A 19,525-nucleotide genomic window follows, 5' to 3' on the forward strand; every position below is an offset into this window, starting at 1 on the left:
CTAACTTCTTGCCATCGAAGTTCTTGTCTTGCACCTTTTCGCTTCTTGACCTTCTTCTCGTTACTGGCTTGCAACTCGGGCCATTGTCAGTAGAACACAAGAGCAATCGCAGACGTAAAACGTGCACAACATGAAGGCTGGACTCAGGAGTGTCGCCTCTGCAGCTGCGAAACGCTTGTCGCATGGCGGTGGCGGTGGTGCGAGCAGCATCGCTAGCTCTAGCCGCTTGACGACCAATCCTGCGTGCTCGTCATGTGCGGCCACATGGCGTTGTCAAAGAGGTTTATCGTGAGTGGCCGGTGCTTGTCCCGACCAAATACACCTCTGAAGGGCCTCCCTGAACTTTTCCTTCCATCTCATCTTCTAAGGTCCACTTCGGCCGCACAGGACGCTCGGCCGCCAGCTGTCCAGCCACTCTCGGCAGCCGCAACGGCGCCCCCGCAAGGCGTCGCCATCTCTTCCACCCAGCCTACCTATCTTAGAATCCCAGACGAGGCAGCGCCGGCGGGAAAGGGGAATAAGAGCCTGGTGGTCCCGCCGACGCCGCCCAAAGTGTTCACAGTCGCACCTTCCCGCGCTCCCACACACGGCGTACACGTGGCGACTCTCTCGTTGCAGGCGTATGGACCATCCCTTGCCTCCCTCGACTTCTTCTGCAATTTTGCGCGCCACGCGGCCTTTGCGCTCGACATTTCCGCATCGAACGTGGCGCGTCTGCCGACGCGCACGCGTTTGTGGACCGTGCCCAAATCGCCGTTCGTGCATAAGAAGTGCCAAGAGAACTTTTGGAGAAAGACACACAAGAGGGCCATCAAGCTCTACGACGCCAATGACGAGACGGTGAATCGGTGGCTGCAGTTCTTGCGCATATGGGCCGTGCCAGGCGTCGGCATGAAGGCGCAGCTTTTCCGGTGTGTAACAAGGATTTTTCACCAAGCGACGTGCGATGCTGACCTACGTTTTTCGTCCTTGGCAGATATCATGAGATTGGAGTTGGCACAAGAATGCTACGAGAGGCATTACAGCCTTACACTTCAGGTGCCGTCACTGACAAGGCAGAGACTCGCAGCTCATCCTCAACAGAATCAGCACCAGTGGAACCATCAGCGCCGAGCGACACGCTTGCATCTGCAGCATCGTCAGTGGTTAACTCCGAAGAGCGGCTTAAAGCTCTTGCAGACGAGATTCTGAAGAATGACGTCTTCCAGGAAGAAGAGGGTGTTACTGAAATCGCTGCGGCGGGGGATCCGGAGGTGCCAGGCTCCGCAGCAAATAGCTCAACAAGCGCTGAGCCAGCACAGAATGAGACTCCAGCCAAGTCGGGCTCAAGCAGTGCCGAGCAGGTGGCAGAATTGAATCCGAGTGGGAATCAGGCGGAACGCGACACAGGCGTGGCTCAGCATACCGGAGGTGCAACAGAGACTCGCACAGCAGCTGAGGACTCAAAAGCATTCTAGTCTGTCGCTGTCGTGATGGAGGAGGCGCATCAGATGGCGCCAGCAGAGAACAAGCAGCCAGAGGCCACAGAGAAATAATCCGTTGTCAAGAGGCGTAACTAGTACAATAGATCCATCGCATCGCATTGTTCATTTACTATCACAGAGGTGCTTGGCTCTTTACTTCCTTCGGCTGAAACAGGGTTGCAAGGACGTCTGTGCACGGACAAACGAAGGAATCCGCACTCTTGAGATGCGGCTTCCCGTGATTTCTACAGTTCGTCGCGCGAAAGCGAACGCTCAAGTGTGCTTCCTTTCGCCTTGGCTAATGGGCCCCTTCACGCTACACCGTTCGAATACATATCGGATGAGCAGCAGAACCATAGAAATTGGGGCCGGCCCTCTCACACGATCGGCCATGGTGGTGCCTCAGCTGGCAAGGTGGCCTCCATGAGACTTTAGAAACATGTGGAATATGCTCCTTTCTGGCAGGTGGGAAGGGAAAAGGATATGTACATCGGCTACCGCTCTCCCTTCCTTGCCTCCACCTGTGCCACTGGAGAAGCGAAGAGGCGCGTGTACATCTTGCACATAGATCTGTACGCGACCTCGTCCTCTGCGCGCAGGACATTGGCCGCGTCAACATTGAGCGGCGAGCTAGGCTCGGGTGAGTCAAGCAGCGCGATTATGGCCGTGCAGAGAGACGAGAGCGTCCATGCTGGTGACCACTGCGACGAGAGAAGATCGAGACAGATCTCTCCGGTTTTGAAATGCACATTCGGGTGCCAGATGCGAGTTCTGAACCACATCTTCGGCGGCTTGGTGGGATATGACGGAGGTATTTGGATGGACAGATCGAATTCGCCGCCTGCGTGTTAAGCTCATCCGTCAGATCAAATTATCAGATAAATTCATAAGCAAGAACGTGCTCACCAGAGTAGCTTCCACTATTCGGGCCTCGTATCCGTGCGTACCATTCGTACAGGTCCTCGCCGTCTGCATCCCACGGTCTGAGCTCCAACAAGTCTTCTTGCGCACTGCTCGGACGCGAGGCCGAAATGGTTCTTCGAGGAAGCGCAGCATCTCTTCGCTCAGATGTTTTAGACCTGCTGCTGTTGAAGTTGCTCTCCAGGATGCTTTGCCATTCTTTCATCAGCCGCCGGGTGGTAGCGGGTGAAAGCGCGGATTGCGATGTGCTCACGCGGCGTGCGCTGGGGAAGGCCATTTTGCGAACTTTGGTGAACAGCGTTCTTTGTCCCAGCGTTCCCTGGCTTGAACTCTCCGCTGTCAGTGGGAAAGGCGAAGTCGCATGCTACAACGCCAGGCGAGTGTTAGAATCCCCAAATAGCACACGAAACAGAAGCAAAGGCTACATAAAGACCATCTCCGGCAACTCCATCAATAGGTAATGCCGGAAAGTTCAAGCGGCTTCTACATAGGTGTACACATGTGCTGGGGTTGTCAAGATCGCTCTTGGTAGTTTGGACCAAGCACTTATACTTAAGAGATTGCATATATATTTAGTTCGTTTCCACGGCTTCCCAGCTACAGATTCGCTTTGGCCTCCCCGCCACCGCCATCATTCTCTTTCGCAATCCCCAGTAGCTCGCATCTGAGAACCTTGCCCGAGGGTCCTTAAATGTGCGAGGTGGAAACATCTTCAGCCATATGGAAATGGAAACAGGCAGCAAGGGGGGCATGCATGCGAGGACTGCACTCACCCATTCGGAATTCTCTCTCGGAAGTGCAAGCCACCACAGATGTGCTTGTAGTGCACAGTGACCGTGGCGATATGTGCCTGAATGAAGTTGGCGAGCTATTTGTCTGGCGTGAAGGCGTGAAGGCGCTTGACGATGTACGCATGAGACTGTAGAACGGGAGAAACGGGAGGCAGGGGATAGATGCGCATGTCTATTCAGGTTGACACATCAACTTTCAAGATGGGAATAAAGGCAAGGCAAAGATCACTCACACCAGGTCGGTTGACTGTCCTCGACTCCGGCAGGGGTAACCTGGAGGCTGTGGACCTTGATGAGCTCCTTAAGGCGCTTTATGACGAGCATGTGCCCGCCCATCCGAGCGAACGTAGCCAATCTCTGCCAGTGGGCGCAGTGAGTGCGCAAGCTCCGCTAGCATGATTCGCTCAAAGCCCTCGAGTTGATCTTGGCATTGGACAGGTAGCTGGGTGTGGCGATGCCGCTGCAGGCCCAGATCTCGCCCTTCTAGCCAGGCGGGAGGTTGGTGCGCTCGCGCGTGTCCCCACCGGCATTTACGATGTGGAACCCAACTCCGACGACGGGTTTACCAGAACTTCCGGGAAAGAGCTGGCCGCCCTTATCCAGGCCGAACGGAGCGGCGTGCATCACGGCCCCTGTCGCCTCGGACGCACCCCACACCTGCCTGAAGGGGCAGCCGAACACGATCTTCGCCTCGTTGTGCAAGTCAGGCCCGAGGGGAGCATCACCGGTGAGAAAGCGGTTGACCGAGTGAGTAGGTCTCTTGTGCAGGTTAGGCGAGCACACGAGCGACAGGAGCATTGGCGACACCGCCATTCCTCGCTAGAAGCAGAACGAAAAAGGGAGAAGATGAGCCAAGTGGGCTCGACAGCTAAAGTTCTCAGGGTGGATGCAGCGGCTGAAGGGGCGCTAGGGTCGAACGCACGCAGAGCTTTTCACGGTCAATGATGCGGAGGAGGACGCCGATGTCAAATGCTGATGAGGTGTCTCTCGGCGTTGTGAGCCTTGCACCCACAGAGGCCCCCCATGCCGTCCCCGTCCATGTGGAAGAAGGACAGGGTCAGCATGGCAAGCTCGCCAGGCTTAAGGGGCGTCACCTCCGGCGGGAAGGACATGTCCGGTGGCCAGTTCCTCTCGCTGAAGGAAGTGAAGCCAGGCGCGGAGAACAGCGCGTGGGTCTGTTCATACGCGTTAGTCTGCGTCGACATGACCGCCTTGGACATACCAACGGTGCTCAAAGAGAAGAAGTAGCAGTTGGGCGCGTCCATGATGCTGAGGGGCGGCTCGACGCTGGGTACGCCTTCGCGTTCGAGCATTGCGAGCAGGCGGTCAACGCTCTCGTCGACGTTCATCTCAAGTGCCCAGAGGCTATTGCCGAGCAGCCTCCGGCGCACCTTATTAGCCGGTTCGCCGTCTGTCAGCGCGAGCTGGGGCCGTACGAGCTAGCCGCTTCACATCAGCTCGGGCAGGACGGCATCGAAAGCGTTGTGGAAGCGCGAGTAGGTCACAATGAGCTTTGGCCGCATCAGTTTCAACGCGTGAGGGAGCTCCTTTAGTGTATAATGTGGGCTCGAGCACGCGGTGATCAATCCCGCCGCTTGGCAGGCGAGGTAGACGATTGAGAAGATGAAGTTGCAGACAATCGAGATGAGCTTGCAAGCAAGGGAGAAAGTGTCATGGAGATACCACGTTCAGCAAGAGCGTGGACAAGAGTATGCGGTGCAAACATTTCACTTGACGCATTGCATGCTCGCACCACGTCACCGCCCCTGAGCCCGCCCGGCCTTGAGCAGCCCAGCTGCCAGGCGGGGTGTCATCTCCTTGAGAACGTCACACGTAATGCTCTTTCCTGGGTGTGCGCCCTTGACGGCGCCCTGACGCCCTTGCCAGAGGGCTTGTGGAGTTGTCTTTGCTGGGTGTGTATGAGTAGATATTGTTGTCGAAGTGCAGTGACCACCGCGGCTTGATGGCAAAGTGGAGCGGAAAAGGGTAAAAAGAAGTTTAGATCCAGGGGTCTTCGTTGTAGGGAATGTTTGCATGAGATGAGATGCTATATCGGCTCATGCATCCGTCTCGGTGTCATGGGCGCCCGCAGAAGTAGTGGTGGCGATGGCGATCATTGCCGATGGCTCTCTCCGCGGGCATCCGCAATCGTTGGAAGGCAAACAGCGGCTCACGGTTGAACACTCGATGTCCTGCTGCGTCAAGTTGTACCTATATGAACACCTCGTCCCTTTCCCTATCCTCCTTCGCATCCACATTGTCGTCATGTCCCCTCCCCAGCTCGGCTCGCACCCTCCTCTCCCCCGCACTCAGCCCACTTTTGATGTCATTCTACTAATCGCCCGGATGAGACGGCGAGACGGTGGCAGCACGTGACGGAGCTTCCGGCACACAGAAAGATGCCGGAAGCCGAGGGGAACACTTCTCGGCCGGGGTGGATAGACCTCTAAAATGAGTGAATGGATCATCCATATTGATAACCGGGAGCCATCCATCGTACCTCCTTCGCCCTTAGCACCCAGCAGTGCTGAAGAGCACGTCCGAGCAGCGCAGAGCAGAGCAGACCGAGAACCTGCCCCACGCATCACCATCTTACCATGACCAAAAAGTCGACAGCCAACCACTCGGGTCGACACTGCAGCTGCAGTAGCGATGGCATGAGCTCCACTCGGCGCTCCTTGTCGCGCACGCTCGCCAGCGAGCAGGGCCAAGACCCTCTTTCGCAGGCTGAGGATGCCAGCACCCACAGCTTAGGCACAGATACTGCATCTCCCGCTTCCACTGAGGTCACCGCCGCCGGCAGTGGCAGAAAAGGGGGCGTAGGAGAGATAGACAAGGGCCCGGAGGCGTTCGAGTGGGGTGTCAACACGCGCCAGCACATCGCAGACGCGCTTGCCGTCGAGGAGGTCGACGTCGATCTGTACAAAAGCGTCGTTAGTGAAATTCGTGCCACATAAAGTGCTGCATCCCTCCCTTTGATCTCTGCAAGTGTACGTATCTGACGCTGGTCCCAACTTCATGTGCTTCCGCCAGTCGCTCTGGACGCCGAGCAGGGCACGAGGCGTGTTCGGCGGACAAGTCATCGCTCAGGCTTTGTCGGCTGCCAGAAACACGGTCCGAGAGGGCCCTGTGCTGCACGTGAGCATCTTTGAAAGCGAACGAAATCCCTCGTCAAGCTCCAGCGCATAACCTTTGCTAACTCCCGATGACACTTTTGTACGTGCCTCCCTTCGAAGTCGATGCACGTGAGTGTCCCTTCTTTGCCTTTGCGAACGCACGGGCACGCATCACTCAAGTCCCCTCTTTTTCTCACTGTGTCCATTCAGTGCTACTTCCTTCTCGCCGGCGATGAAACAATCCCGATCATCTATACCGTCAAACGCGTCCGTGACGGCGGCTCGTACGTCACGCGCTCGACCACGGCGAGCCAGCGCGGCAAGACAATCTTCATCCTGATCTCGTCCTACCAGATTCCCGAGCCGGAGCAGCCAACGTTCGCCATCCCGCTCTCGCCGAAGTTCCAGGCGGACAGCAGCAGCTCTGGCAGCCCATCGAAACCTAACGGAGGCCCTACTCGCGCGATTGGCAGCATTATCGAGGAAGCAGGGACGTCTATGACCCGGCCGCCGACGATGAGTGAGCAGTCGTGGAGCTCTTTCGTCAGCACGCTGCGCTCGCCGGAAGACTCGCCATGCAATGAGGAGCGCTACACACGCGTGCTCGCGCGCGCGGGGAGCAAGCTGTCGGACGCGACGGTGCGCATTCTGCAGGCCTGGATCAACGACCGCCGCAGCTCCGCCGTTGAGATCCGTGACGCGCTCCCCGGAATGTATGACGAGCGGGGCCTGCCAACGCCCGGAGATCATCAGGCGTTCTGGATGCGCACGCGGGAGCCGATGCGTGGCGGTGCGGATGCGCAGAAGCATGCGTTGGCGTATGCGAGCGAGTAAGTGGCCACTCGCCTTAGTTTTGAGTATGGCTTGCCACCGTCGCTCATGCCTCTCCCCGCCCCCGCTTTATAAGCTTCTACCTGCTCTCCGCCGTGCCCAAGGCGCTCAATGTGGGCAGCAAGATCAAGATGATGGCCTCGCTGGACCACTCGATGTGGTTCTACCACGACTTTGACGTACACGACTGGGTGCTGTACGTGATGCAGGTTCAGGCCGTGTCCAACGGGCGTGGTGTCGTCCTCGGGCGCCTGTATAGGCGCGACGGGACGCTGGTCGCTGTTGTGGTGCGTCGCGATGTGGAACGTTTCCAGGGCGGTGCGACATGGCACGATTCGAGTGCTGAACCTCTCCATCCGATCTTCCAGGCGCAAGAAGGCCTCTTGCGCAAACGCTTCGATGCACCCCATAATCTCTAAGGAAGAATGCTGCGATGATATACATTTTTCTCGTGCAAGGACCACCATTATCGCCGCACCTCAGCGCCGATTACGATCAAGATAATCGTATCTTTCTATCAATGTATGCTAGAGGTGCGCGCTTTGCAATGTAGCTGATGCATGCGGTGGGGCGGGTTCGTCGCGTGTGAGACCAACAAGCAAGAAGCAGAACATACATAACAGAGTGCAGATATACAGAGGCGTGCGAAGTGAAGTGCGAGTGTTGTTTCGATAATTGAGAAAAATGGGGAGAGAGAACAGTAGCAGGAATGAAGGTAGTGTATCTGCTCGTCCAGGCGGAAGAGGGATCCAGCCTCAAGCCTAACCACCAGGCGGGGCATCACAGATCTTCGGTGTAGTTGGCGGGGAAGCTGCCAAGTCGGCCTCGGCACTTGCCGTCCCACCAGTCTTCGCGGCTGGCCGTGCGGCGCAGGACCTCGATCACATCGCCGCGCTTGAACGTGAGGTCTCCGCGTTCGGCGCCGCCAAAATCGAACTGTGCGATGACGTATTCGTTCTGCGGAAATGGAACCGGCGTTGGTTGGCCCTCCGAGAGATCAGAGGGTAAGGGTGCACGCACAGGCTTGCCAGCCGGCGGCGGATCGCTGTGAAGGTGCAAGCAAGGAAGGGGAGAGTAATGAGATGGCTTGATCAGCTGACGTCCGTAAACCCCAAGAGAGATACACATGTACACTCACTAGCTTTGAATCTTCGTCCGCACGCCTGCACCCGCCAAGTCCCTGCGCATACCCTCCTGCCGCGCCTCATAGTACGTGCGGTAAAACGGGTCATTTTCTTCGTCCCTCTCCTCTTCTCGATCTCGACCCCGCGCAGCCGCTAAGCCCCTCGCATACCCACCGGCGTTGACGCGATCGTCGAAATGCAAGTTGCGCGCCCATATCGGCGTTTCGCTGCGGCTATCCGCACGACTGCTAGTCCTGAAGCTGCTGCGTGACGTGTTGTTAGCGCTGCGGCTAGCGATGGGGCTCGCACGCGTATCACCACGCCCTCCCCCACTGCCGCTGCCCCCGTTCAAACAAAGCGTCGGTGTAGCCCTTTTGTCGGCGACACCACCGCCACTGGTGTTATATCCCGAGCAAGCATTCGCTGACTTGGGCTGCTGCAGTTCGCGATCGAAGGCGTCGAAGTAGCGCTCACGATCGCGCCCACCATCGCTTTCTTCCCAGCTGTAGTGCTCCGTCGTGGAGGATGAGGAGGAGGAACTCAAAGCACCAAGCGGCTTGTGCGCATCTGACTGTTGCTGGTGGTGGTGGTGGTACTGGCTCGACGACGTGAAGTACTGCTCGTCTTCTTCGCCACTGCTGAAGCTGCTGCCGTTGTTGAACTGCACTGGGAAAGAAGCTGCTGTGTGCGCCGTGTTGACGTTCATAACAGCATTGCGACTGCGAACATCTGCGTCTTGTCGGTCCGCGTCGTAGTCGTACTGGAAATTTGCCAACGGTGGTGTGGGTGTCGTGCGCAAGTTCTTTGTTCCGCTGTTGCCACCACCACTGCGGAAGGATGGGAAGCTGAAGCTGCTCCCCTTGCGATGGTGCTTTGGTCTGCTGCCGGCCGACGAAGATGACGCAGCTGACGTAGACGGCGGGCAGACGGGATCATTAGCGGCGGCGGCGTCTGCGCAAGCATAGTCGCTCGCCGCGCGCGAGCCGGCGCGCTGCCTGCTGCTTCTTCCGCTGTTGTTGTAGCTGCGCGACACGCTCGGGCTCATGCGCCTGCCAATGCTGGTCGACGCGGCGTTGTCAGCGAAAGGGTCGTTCTGGTCCTGGGCAGCGGAGCCCCTGCCGAAAACGTACGCTCCAACGTTACGCGTCTCGTTCTCATTCTTTTGCTGCCGGTCACTGTTCGACCACTGCCGGGCCATCGTGACGGGACGGGAGGGGGTGTCGTACGAATCGCGCTCGCCGAAGTCCCCCTCCTCCTCGTGGTAAACGCGACCACCGTCGTCATCATTATATTCCTCGGTCCGGTTGGCATTGCCGCTGCTGTCTCCGTTCTCACGTGCAGGACGTGAGCGCCTGCCAACGCCACTGCACACAGGGCGGCTAAAATTGTCGTAAAGCGCTCCGTCGGCCGCGCCAGCGACGGCGTCCTCTGCAGCACCGATTCCCATGTTGCGAAAGTCGCCATGCATGCCTGCGCCGACAGCTCCCCCGTTGCGCATGAGGCGCTCGATGGTGCTGAGCAGGGGGCGAGCAAACTCGGGGACGGTGACGGTGCCGCTGAGGATGAGCTTGCTGGTGATGCTGCGTCTGCCGTAGGCCTTGGCATTGGCGTCTGCGCGGTCAACGAGGATGGTCCCCTCGAGGATGACGCCGCCATAAAGGCCCTTGCTCTTCGAGTAGCTAAACATAGCCGCCGCGCCGCCAGAGGTAGAGAGAGAGCCAGATGCCTCGGCCGAGCGGCCGAGCGGCCCCACGGCGAGAGATAGGTTGCCGCCGAGCTGCAGCGAGCCGGTCGCCATGAACGAGCGCACAGCAGCGCGGGAGTTGAGTACTATGAGAAAGTCAGTCACCTCAGCTCCGGCGTTGAAGCCGCCACCGAGGCCGCCGAGGCCGACAGCGGCGGGCGGTGACCACTCTGCGAGGGAGGGGAGGAGAGAGGATTTGGGAGAGGTGTGAGTAAATCGGGAATCAGCCAAACCAGATCCCGGAAGATCCACACGTACCTCCATCCTCAGCCTTGGCGAGGACGACGCCACTACCCGCACGGGCGCTGAGGAGGGCGCCAATTCGAAAGACGCTAAAGATGGCGAACCCCTGGGCCTTGCGCAGCACGCTTAGGGGGACGACGGCGTCAAGACCAGTGACAGGGTCAATGAAATCGGTGAGAATCTTTTCCGCCTTGCGACATTCTTGCGACAGTGACACTGGGAATGGGTTCCCCATCTTGGAAGGTATTCAGAAAATCAGGCAAGCAGGGAGGAAATCAGGTAGGCAGGCAGGCTTGCTCTGACCGACAGAGGCGTCCGGCAGACGGGTGGTGACGCCGTGCGTGTGTGCTGGCTGGCTGGGCCGTTGCTTGTGTGCACAGAGCCTAAACGGCGAAAGGAGGTGCGACCATACACGATGAAACGCCTCGCCTCGCTGTCGACGCCGCAGCAGGCTTTGTCCGCTGCATGTGTCCGGGCTGCTCCCCAGGGGTGTGCTCGCGGTCTGTCAGAGGATATATGTCGTCGAGTCGAAGGGGCGCTGCTCGGACGACACCTATTACGTCATCGACCACCAGGGAACAAAAAAGCAGAATAGGGTTCCGCACAGTGATTGTAAATCCCGCCGCCCTTCCACCCAGTCAGAATTGACCTCGACGTCGTCGTACGAGGAAGAGGAGGGACCTCACGCTGGATGCTCGCTGCGAGAAGCCATGCGCTTGGCTGGAGCCCCCTTCCCTTGAAACGCACCGTTGCATGGCAGCGACGACTCGCGATTTTGCGCGAGTCCGCTTCTCCTTTCGATGTACCGCGTATACCGCATCGCATCGACGTAAGGACGCGACGCGACGCGACGCCTGTGAACCGATCCCAAGCGCACGCGCACCCCGCACCCCAGGACCACGCCCGCCATGACTGCGCCACCACCGCCAGCTCTCGTCCCTCCCCTGCCGTACATGCCGCCCGCCGATTCGTTCGCCGCCGACACTTCGGGCACAGCAGCCGGTACACAGCAGCAGGCCCAAGGCGAGTCTTCGACATCAGCTTTGGCGTCATCGTCTTCGCCGCCTCTCTCAGGCAGCTTTGCCGCTGCGGCGGCATCCACTGCCCATCGCGCCGCGGCATCCGCAGGCGATGTCGCGCTGGACGGAATGCTGGATCGCGATGATGATCCGCTGATCAACGAGCTCGGTGCTACGGGCGCCGGAAAAGGCAAGGGCCCGGGCCGGCCGCCGCGGCAGCCGCGCAAAAAGGGCGAGCCAGGGCACACAGTCGACGATGCGCTCAAGGACTACGTCGCGTCACAGGTACTCGCGGGCCACCTGACGATTGCGCAAGCGTGCAACGGGCGCATCTCACGCGCGACGTTGTATCGCGCGCTTAAGGACAAGCGCGAGCTCGGCCACGTCAAGCCGCGGCGCAAGAGCACGGGCCGCAGACCCAAAGCGACGGACGCGGCACGCGCGTACGTCGCAGAGCTCTTCCGTCAGCGCCCGAGCATTTACGCCAAAGAGGTCCGCGAGCTGCTTGAAGCAAAGCACGGCCTCCACGTTAGCGAAAGCGCCATCTATCGCTGGGCGCAGGGCGCAGGCATCAAGATGAAGCCTCGCTCAACCAAGGCAAAGCAGCGCGAGGCAGAGGCACAACAGCTGCAGCATGCGGTCGGCAGCAGCACCAGTCCCAGCACCAGTAGTACCAGTGGCGGCCACGGACATCACCCGCACGTACATCACCCGCACACGCATCACCCGCACGCGCATCACCAGCACTCGCATCCGTATCCGCATTCACAACAGGCGATGCAACATGCGCTCAGCGCGCCATTCAGCAGTGGTGGTGACAGTGGCAGCGGCAGCGCAGGAGCAGCGGCCGGAACTGCGGGCGCCACGTCGAACATTGCAGCCGCTGCGGCTGCAGCAATAACGGGCTCAATCGGCGGGCAAGCATGGCCCCCAAGTGCGTCCGCGCACGATCAGCAACACGACTTCTATCCGCCGCCGCCGCAGCAGCACCAGCACCGGTACTCGCACGCGCCGGTTCCGTATGGTCTAGCCAACGGCAACGGCGGAAAAGATGGAAACGCGCCTGCCACGCTGACCTCAGGGCCAGGAGCAAGCGCGAATGCTGCAATGGATGGCATACCTGCTCCTCCACCTATAGCGCTACAGCATGCGATGTACGACCAGCATCAGCAGCCGGGGAGACGCGCGTACGCGCAACAACAACAGCAGCAGCAGCAAAGCACACCAGGCATTCATCCAACGCTCGAGGCAGCCGGTGGTAATGGTAGTGTGCGCGCAGGGAGCAGTGCCGGCATGGGGTAGCGTCGGGTGCAGCCTGCCGTATGTGCACCGCGGTGCACTCCATGTCTTTCTCTCCTACCCGCGCACACAGTCTCTCTTTCATTCGATGAATGCAAAGCGTGAATTTTTTGATATCCTTGCAACACGGGAGGCTGCGTATAGACGGGTCTTCAGTAACATGTCATGCGCGCGATGCATGACGAGAGCACGGTGCCTCAAGGTGCTCTTGTCAACACAATCTCATGCGCCATGGGGGTTTGCAGGAAATGTGATAAGATTTAGGAGAGCAAGCTGCAGGTCCACTGCCTCGGGTCGTGGAACATTGAGACTTGTGTGAGCCCCTGTCTGCTCGGCTTGGCCAGTCCCCATAAAGTGCTACAAATGATTTCAGTGCGTTCATCATGGTAGCGACATCCTGCCCACTCGTCGTGCCTTGGGGATTGAACATGGAGTAGCCATCAGCCCTCGAGTCATCACACTCACAATACATCTCACCATATGCATCCATTACCTATAAAACATCTGGGATAAGCTTTGCAGAAAGACGCAAAAGCATGCTACCCGCATTCCTCGGCGAGTACATATACCAGGCGGGCCCAGGCCTTCCTTCCCACTAATGCGAATAAGGATGCGGAAGATCCAAGCAGAAGGGTAGAAGAGCGGACCTGATTAGCCAACACCAACACAAGATGCATTGGTCAACGTTGCCAAGATGCCCGTTCGGTCGGGTAGCGGGCTGCGGCAGGGAGCTTCGGTCCAATGCTTTCCGAGAGGGGCTACGCCTAAGCGGAACAATGCGAACCCGCAGCTCCTCCGTACCAGCCCTCGATCTCATCGAGCGTTTATCAGAAATTCCCCTCTGCGATCTGGGTGGCTTTCGGCAGCTTCAAGGGGTGTCGCTGTTGGTCAGAGGGTGGCTGGTCAGGTGCCTTGCAGCGCCTCCGCATCAGTGACGTGGCCCACGTCCGACTGGTCCAGGTCGACGAAGTAAGACGGCTAGAAAGAAGGTGGGCAGATGGGATCCTGCCATGGTGTGAGCAACGAGGAAGCCCAACGATTGGGCGTGATCAGAATGAACGTCGAGGCGAGCATGTCGACCCATTGTTTGACGTTTGTACCACCACAACGTCAACACACGTGGCGCGACATGCACTCCGATCCGGCCATCGCTGTATCGTTAAAGACGTCCCCAACGGGTTCATTCTCGTATTTTCTGCTGGCGCGGCGCCCCTCTGCCGGTGACGAGAATGTGTGCTCTCTGCCTCTCTCGCCCCTCGAAGCTTGTGGAAGAGGAAGGGCAAGAAAGCATCTCCAGAAGCATGAGCAATGTTGATGGACCCAGCCAGTAAAAACACAAAAATGTGTGTGAAAATCCAGTTGTAATCAACATAGGGTTGTGTCGTTTCGAGTTTCGCGTTTTGAGGAAGGAGAGCTCGTCTCCTGTTCTTGCATGCAGATCTTACCTCAATATGCAATTTTATGGCAGGTGTCGATATCCCTTTCCATCACTCTCGCCAGCTGACATTTTGCTCCTTGCATCGGGCGGACGCTGCCACAAGGAAAGAGCAAGCTTGCGCCACTTGCTGCCCTAGGTACAGAGCTGAGATTGTCCCTGCTGCAGCGATGGACCCGCGGTTCGACATGTCCGCATGGGACAGTCCGAGGGCAGCCGCGAGCGGCAGCAGCGTCAGTCGAGCTGTGAAGAAAGGCAGAAAAGAGACAAGACAAGAGGACGCCGAGGAAGATTCGCAAGCTTCCCCTGGCTCCATGCAAGCGTCTCAGCTTGCATCCGAGGAGGAGGATGCTGAGGAGGAGGGTTCATCTTCGGATGTCGCTTCGGACGACGAGGCCGATGGCCAGGGCCGAGGCGAGGAGGACACCACTTTGAAAGTCCTCAAACCGTTGAGCAAAGAAGATCTTGAGCGCTTCGAGCGCAAACAACGCAAAAAGGGCGTGATCTACATTTCGCACTTGCCTCATGGCATGACCGTACCTAAGGTCAAGCATCTACTCGGAAGCTTTGGAGAGGTGGAGCGGATATTTTTGCAGGATGGGACGCTTCGAGCTGGCGAGAAGCGTGAGTCTCTTTCCTTTACCCGCTCTTGTTCGGCCCTGGTGGTGCTGATGCATTAATGTGCACACGACGCGGATGCAAATATGCAGGCAAGCGCACCACCGCACACTTCACCGAAGGCTGGGTAGAGTTCAGCAGCAAGCGCATCGCCAAGACCGTTGCAGAGATGCTCAATGCGCAGCCGATCGGCGCGGCGGCGGTCACGCGCAGTAGCATGCGCTCCAAGAATGGTCCGGGAAAGGGCCGCAACAGCAAGAGGTTCAAGGATGACGTGTGGACGATGAAGTACCTGCCGGGGTACAAGTGGCACATGCTGACCGAGCAGCTTGGTGAGTGCTTACACCTGCATATCTCGCAGGCAAGCCCCCGTTCTGTCACTGATCGCAGCCTCTGCCCTCTCATTCGCTCCCTCACACTGTGACAGCCAACGAGCGCGCCTCACGCACCGCGCGCCTGCGTACCGAGCTCTCGCAGTCCGCCTTTGAGCAGAAGGACTATTTGCGCAAGGTTGAGCGCGCGCGCATCATGCAGGACAAAGCAGAGCGGCGTGCTCAGAAGAGCAGGCGTGAGCGTGAATATGACGCCGACAGAGGGGGCCAGCTGGCAGGGGGACAGCATGGGGAGGGCAGTGAAATTGGGCAGGTTACTGGCGTGCCGCACGAAGCAGAACGCGACGGCAAACGTGTACGGACGTTTAAGCAACGTGCGCCTGTCTTCAAGGATGTCAGGGACTTGAAGGATGCACGCCAAGTGCCACAACAGCAGTCAGCCGCACCGCGCTCAAACCCGAAGCGAGCCGGGGATGCGCATAAGCAGCGTGAGAGTGGCAATAAGCAAAGGAGAGAAGGGGACCAAGCGCTGCAGAGCGTACTTTCCAGCATCTTCTAAGGCAGACCCAGCCGAAGCTACGCGGAAAGGGTGTACTCTTACTCAGGCAGGTCGTCCCTATCATCGCCGCTCCCGTCTGCCGTTCGCCGCGCTGCGCTGCACACAATTGCTCGGAGCGCTGCGCGCGCCTCCCGATCGATATCCTGCTCGCCCAGCGAAGCCTGCTGCGGAGGCTCGCCTGCATTCTCCGCTCCTCTCCTGCCTCCACCTTCGCTCCCAGTCTCGCCGCTCGGCTCGCCGTGCAGGACACGTACGACAATGTCCGCGCGCACAGCGCGCAGATGAGCCAAACTCGCCTCGCATGTGCGCAGCAACTCCCTCTCCCTCTCCTCAAGCTCCTTGCTGCGAGCCCTGGACAGCTCGCCCTCGCGGCGGACATGCGCGGCGCACTGCCTCGCCTGCGCATAACTTGCCTCGATGCTCCGGTGCAGGCCCTTCTCGTCGACCGCCTTGGCACTCCCGCGGCCCGGAAGCAGGTGCAGCTCCAGGATGTTGAGCGCGGGCAGCGCCTGCATGAGCGGCTGCATGACGCGCGCATGCGTGTGCTGCTCGTGCAGCTTACCGCTTGACGTCTTGGCCGCTAGCAGCAGCGGTGTGACCGCCTTGGCGGTGCCGAGCGTGCTGTTACCCATGAACAGTTGACGGGTATACTTTTGATTCGCTGCGTCACAGCGCAAAGCGTGCAGCCGGAGACGGGTGTCAGTACACTCGGCTCCAAAATAGTTTCAAAGGCACCCCACCCACTTGCTACACCCGTATTAATGAAGTGTTGCAGCGCAGCTTGCAAATCCTTGACCAATTTCTCCACTTGCGTCTTTCCCTGGAGTAAAAATTCCCGCGCTCGCTTCTCACGACCTATTTCGGCCGCGAGCAAGCGCGCGGTCAGCAGGTTGATCGCGTGGGCACTTGAAGCTTCTGCTTGACGTGGCCAGAAGCGGGATGATGACGATGACGGTGTATGACCGAAGATGGAGACATACAGCTCTTCCAGCTCCGCGTTGAGCTCAATGTGCTCGATCTTTTCGCGCTCGAGCACGATTTTCTGCAAGAGTAAAGTTTAGTGTGTGCTCCTCTCGTCAGCATCATCAAGTCCGAGTAATGTAGAAAGGAAGCAGCTCATACGCACCCGCTGCTCTGCCTGCTGAATTGTCTGTTCAAGCCCATCATTCGCGTCCCGTATAGCACGCTCCGTCTCGCGCGCACGCTCCCACTCGCTTCTGAGCCTATGCACCTTTCGCATCTTGGCCTTGGACAGCTTGATCAACATGCGCGAACCAGGCGACCGCGTCTCCGCGCTGTATGCTGCGAATGCGGCTTGGGTGTGCGCCAAGAGGTCGGAGAGCATCGCGACTCGGGCCGTCCGTTTTCCTCTCGCTGCATAGAGACGGTCGGTGTTGCTAGCGATGAGGAGGTCAATGGGCCCAATTTGACGTAGTCTCTCTGGAAGCGACGCGATTTAAAAATCGGTGCCAGGTGTTAATTCCATAATCCGAGCGAATGAAGAGCCGCTGATCAGTGGATCAGGAGGCACTGAGCCTGGAAGTCTGAACGTGCTCACCGATGATGGCATGATGCTGCGGCAGCCCATATCGATGAACAATAGGGAACAAACTTTAGGATCAGAATTTCAATGGTGTTCAGGCGCAGAAAGTGCTCCGCGAGCGTGCAGAAATAGCGTGAGGGACTTGGGACTAATAACTGATAATTTTCGATGAGAGCAGCAACGATTTCGCCCAGCTCTATCTTCGCTTGCTTCCTTCACCAACGGGCGAGCAATTGCGATAAATTGAGCATCCAAGCTTGACACCTCACCTTCTCCACATATGCGCTTCACGAGCAGCTCTTTCCCGCGCAGGGGGAAGGAGGTATAGACAAGTTGCATGGTTTTCATCAGTTGTCCCACTGCTCGACACCGCTTCGCGCTTCTTGCAGCTTGATGAAGCATCCCAGAAACGGTAGCGGCATCGATTCATTGGCCTCTTACGTGCACGGGCATATAAATCGGCCCATCGGGTCATGCGAGATGGCACAAAACGGACACCGGCAGACATTTTGGATTTGAGCAAGCATGGCTAATCCAGAACTCACCCGTCTACCGCATTGGAACATGCGCCGCTTGACGAACTCGAGCTCCATGATGCGTGCTTCTCGGCGGTACTCCATTGGAGCTTAAGATGCAGAGTGCATGGATCGCAGGGTTCAGGTGCAGGTGCAGATGCAGATGCAGGTTTGGAAGAGAAACCTGGCGGCTGCTGCTGTCCTAGCTATTCAGAGCGCACCGTGCCCTGCGTTCTGCCCACATCAAAAGCATGTTACACGACGTTTGGCCTTTGTTAAGTGACTTGCATGGCGAGCTCAGTGGGGGAGAGTAGACGCTCAGTAAACGATTCAAATTGCACCGAAAAGATAAGCTGAGAGCACGTGACGCGCTTGAGGATATCAAACTAGAACGCTTGGAGAACTGCTTGGTGTCTTCCGGAATGATGTGAACACCTCGAGCTAGCTGAACATGGCATCGGCCATCGCCATGCAAGATACAACAAAAAGATCGGCCAACGTCGTAGCATTCAGCGAGAAACAGCCTACGGCAACGCTCCAGCTTCAGAAAAGCGCCTGTTCTGCGAGTAAGTGACCAACATCGTCTCACGGCCGGAAGCCTATCACAGCAATCGATCATGGCGCAGCCACAATCCTCGCCCCAGTCTTATATCCTGACACCAAAGGCATACACCAAAATCACCCTGCATGCCGCCAAGTACCCCGCTTCAGCGCTGCTCGGACTGCTGCTCGGTAGGCAGACGCCCACCAGTAACGCTGCAATTGTAGTAGAGGACATCGTGCCGCTCGTACACAAGTGGACTACCCTCAGTCCAGTTGTGGAGGTGGGCTGTGCGCTTGTGGGTTAGCCAATTTATCATCACTCTTCTTCCTGGAGAGCGTCCTCGCTGCAAATGGTCGCACTGACTGAAGCAGCTCCTTATTCGTTTACTCTGTACTCTCACAGGCTGAGTCGCACGCTTCCACCTCGGGGCTTTCTTTAATTGGCTGCTATGAAGCGCCCGCTCGTGTAGTCGCTGTCAATGACCGCGAACTGAGCCCAGCTGCCACCCGTTTGGCTCAGCGGATCGCAAACCGTTCGCATTCTGGCACTGCGCTGGTATGCCTGGTAAGTATAGCACAGCTTTGTAAAGGAGCGCTCTATAATCGAAGGCAACATCCACTAATGCATCGCACTGCATGCAAACATCAGGTAAACAACGCACTCCTCCTCTCTCCGACCTCGTCACCATTCATCCCCTTCATTCAATTGTCTTTCCCCACCACCTCATCATCATCCATAGCGCAAAGTAGTACCAACATACCAAAGCCGCGCCTATTGACGGGCTCGCGCGCGCTGACGATCGGCGACCCTGCAGGCTCCTCGAATGCTGCGGCGCCGGGGACTGGGACCGGAACAGAGAAAGAGCTCGCTGAGATCGTACGGGGAGCCGCAAAAGCTGTGCGAGCGGGCGCATGGAGTGCATTGGCAGACTTCGACGGTAGGTCGTTCAAATGCGTCTATGCTGTTGCGTGTTGGTGTGCGTGGAGGCTAACAGGTCTGAGCAACTTTCCCTCCTTTTTGCCGTTCTGATCTGCAGATCACTTGGGAGACCCTGCGCTGGATTGGCTCAACAATGCGCAGGCCCAAGATATTGTAACGTAGCGTATATACAGCTAAAATGATGGACGGAACATCAAGGTATTGTCCACGTTCGATTCGCACAGAGTGTGAATCATTTGTTCAACGCAGAAGCGCAGCTATTAGGCCCGTGATGTGCAGTAGGTGGCCAGTGCAATGAACAAAGCTGCGCTTTCATCCCTGCCCATTTCAGCGTCTCAGCACTCCCATGAAGTAGCGGAAGCACATACGTTGGTGCAAGGGGCTCGAACGCGAGCCGGCCGAGCGGCTCGACAACCCATACCGCCTGACGCCGCGAATATGGCGACTTTTCTACACGTTTGTGCGAGACGAGGCTGGCCGAGGCGGAAG

The 19,525-nt window shown here is 58.1% G+C and overlaps 10 protein-coding genes across 10 annotated transcripts; 5 read left to right on the forward strand and 5 right to left on the reverse strand.

Moving 5' to 3' along the window:
• The first annotated feature begins 68 nt into the window (after window positions 1-68).
• K437DRAFT_250888 (uncharacterized protein) lies at window positions 69-1,592 on the forward strand. The gene is made up of 3 exons (XM_013385484.1): window positions 69-288; window positions 369-911; window positions 977-1,592. Exons 1-3 carry the CDS (start codon window positions 131-133, stop codon window positions 1,455-1,457), a joined length of 1,182 nt encoding a protein of 393 aa, XP_013240938.1. The 5' UTR covers window positions 69-130; the 3' UTR covers window positions 1,458-1,592.
• A 173-nt stretch (window positions 1,593-1,765) lies between these two features.
• On the reverse strand, window positions 1,766-2,771 carry K437DRAFT_259162 (uncharacterized protein). The gene is made up of 2 exons (XM_013385485.1): window positions 2,370-2,771; window positions 1,766-2,304 (listed from the first exon to the last, which is right to left on the reverse strand). The coding sequence occupies exons 1-2, from the start codon at window positions 2,659-2,661 to the stop codon at window positions 1,958-1,960; spliced, it is 639 nt and encodes a 212-aa protein (XP_013240939.1). The 5' UTR covers window positions 2,662-2,771; the 3' UTR covers window positions 1,766-1,957.
• A 76-nt stretch (window positions 2,772-2,847) lies between these two features.
• K437DRAFT_259163 (uncharacterized protein) lies at window positions 2,848-3,532 on the reverse strand. The gene is made up of 3 exons (XM_013385486.1): window positions 3,409-3,532; window positions 3,158-3,347; window positions 2,848-3,070 (listed from the first exon to the last, which is right to left on the reverse strand). The coding sequence occupies exons 1-2, from the start codon at window positions 3,509-3,511 to the stop codon at window positions 3,253-3,255; spliced, it is 198 nt and encodes a 65-aa protein (XP_013240940.1). The 5' UTR covers window positions 3,512-3,532; the 3' UTR covers window positions 2,848-3,070; window positions 3,158-3,252.
• Window positions 3,533-3,658: 126 nt separating this feature from the next.
• Window positions 3,659-4,524, reverse strand: K437DRAFT_270371 (uncharacterized protein; the record flags this gene model as incomplete). Its single annotated transcript, XM_013385487.1, has 3 exons — window positions 3,659-3,994; window positions 4,098-4,147; window positions 4,188-4,524. 3 exons carry the CDS (start codon window positions 4,522-4,524, stop codon window positions 3,659-3,661), a joined length of 723 nt encoding a protein of 240 aa, XP_013240941.1.
• A 1,170-nt stretch (window positions 4,525-5,694) lies between these two features.
• Window positions 5,695-7,675, forward strand: K437DRAFT_259167 (Thioesterase/thiol ester dehydrase-isomerase). Its single transcript, XM_013385488.1, has 6 exons — window positions 5,695-6,108; window positions 6,209-6,313; window positions 6,412-6,420; window positions 6,502-7,121; window positions 7,199-7,409; window positions 7,491-7,675. Exons 1-6 carry the CDS (start codon window positions 5,773-5,775, stop codon window positions 7,539-7,541), a joined length of 1,332 nt encoding a protein of 443 aa, XP_013240942.1. The 5' UTR covers window positions 5,695-5,772; the 3' UTR covers window positions 7,542-7,675.
• A 2-nt stretch (window positions 7,676-7,677) lies between these two features.
• Window positions 7,678-10,707, reverse strand: K437DRAFT_239679 (DUF500-domain-containing protein). Its single transcript, XM_013385489.1, has 3 exons — window positions 10,249-10,707; window positions 8,261-10,160; window positions 7,678-8,167 (listed from the first exon to the last, which is right to left on the reverse strand). The coding sequence occupies exons 1-3, from the start codon at window positions 10,466-10,468 to the stop codon at window positions 7,903-7,905; spliced, it is 2,385 nt and encodes a 794-aa protein (XP_013240943.1). The 5' UTR covers window positions 10,469-10,707; the 3' UTR covers window positions 7,678-7,902.
• Window positions 10,708-11,141: 434 nt separating this feature from the next.
• Window positions 11,142-12,554, forward strand: K437DRAFT_264632 (uncharacterized protein; the record flags this gene model as incomplete). The annotated part of the gene is made up of 1 exon (XM_013385490.1): window positions 11,142-12,554. The coding sequence occupies one exon, from the start codon at window positions 11,142-11,144 to the stop codon at window positions 12,552-12,554; it is 1,413 nt and encodes a 470-aa protein (XP_013240944.1).
• A 1,869-nt stretch (window positions 12,555-14,423) lies between these two features.
• Window positions 14,424-15,339, forward strand: K437DRAFT_213358 (uncharacterized protein; the record flags this gene model as incomplete). The annotated part of the gene is made up of 4 exons (XM_013385491.1): window positions 14,424-14,637; window positions 14,697-14,936; window positions 15,032-15,178; window positions 15,272-15,339. Coding segments are annotated over 4 exons (669 nt in total), but the record flags the coding sequence as incomplete, so codon positions are not given.
• A 194-nt stretch (window positions 15,340-15,533) lies between these two features.
• K437DRAFT_270375 (uncharacterized protein) lies at window positions 15,534-16,840 on the reverse strand (the record flags this gene model as incomplete). Its single annotated transcript, XM_013385492.1, has 3 exons — window positions 15,534-16,156; window positions 16,240-16,537; window positions 16,622-16,840. 3 exons carry the CDS (start codon window positions 16,838-16,840, stop codon window positions 15,534-15,536), a joined length of 1,140 nt encoding a protein of 379 aa, XP_013240946.1.
• Window positions 16,841-17,997: 1,157 nt separating this feature from the next.
• On the forward strand, window positions 17,998-19,226 carry K437DRAFT_259173 (UPF0172-domain-containing protein). The gene is made up of 4 exons (XM_013385493.1): window positions 17,998-18,392; window positions 18,500-18,661; window positions 18,746-19,034; window positions 19,134-19,226. The coding sequence occupies exons 1-4, from the start codon at window positions 18,171-18,173 to the stop codon at window positions 19,196-19,198; spliced, it is 738 nt and encodes a 245-aa protein (XP_013240947.1). The 5' UTR covers window positions 17,998-18,170; the 3' UTR covers window positions 19,199-19,226.
• Window positions 19,227-19,525: the final 299 nt, after the last annotated feature.

Source organism: Tilletiaria anomala, assembly GCF_000711695.1.
Source record: "Tilletiaria anomala UBC 951 chromosome Unknown K437scaffold_108, whole genome shotgun sequence".
Taxonomy (NCBI): Eukaryota; Fungi; Basidiomycota; class Exobasidiomycetes; order Georgefischeriales; family Tilletiariaceae; genus Tilletiaria; species Tilletiaria anomala.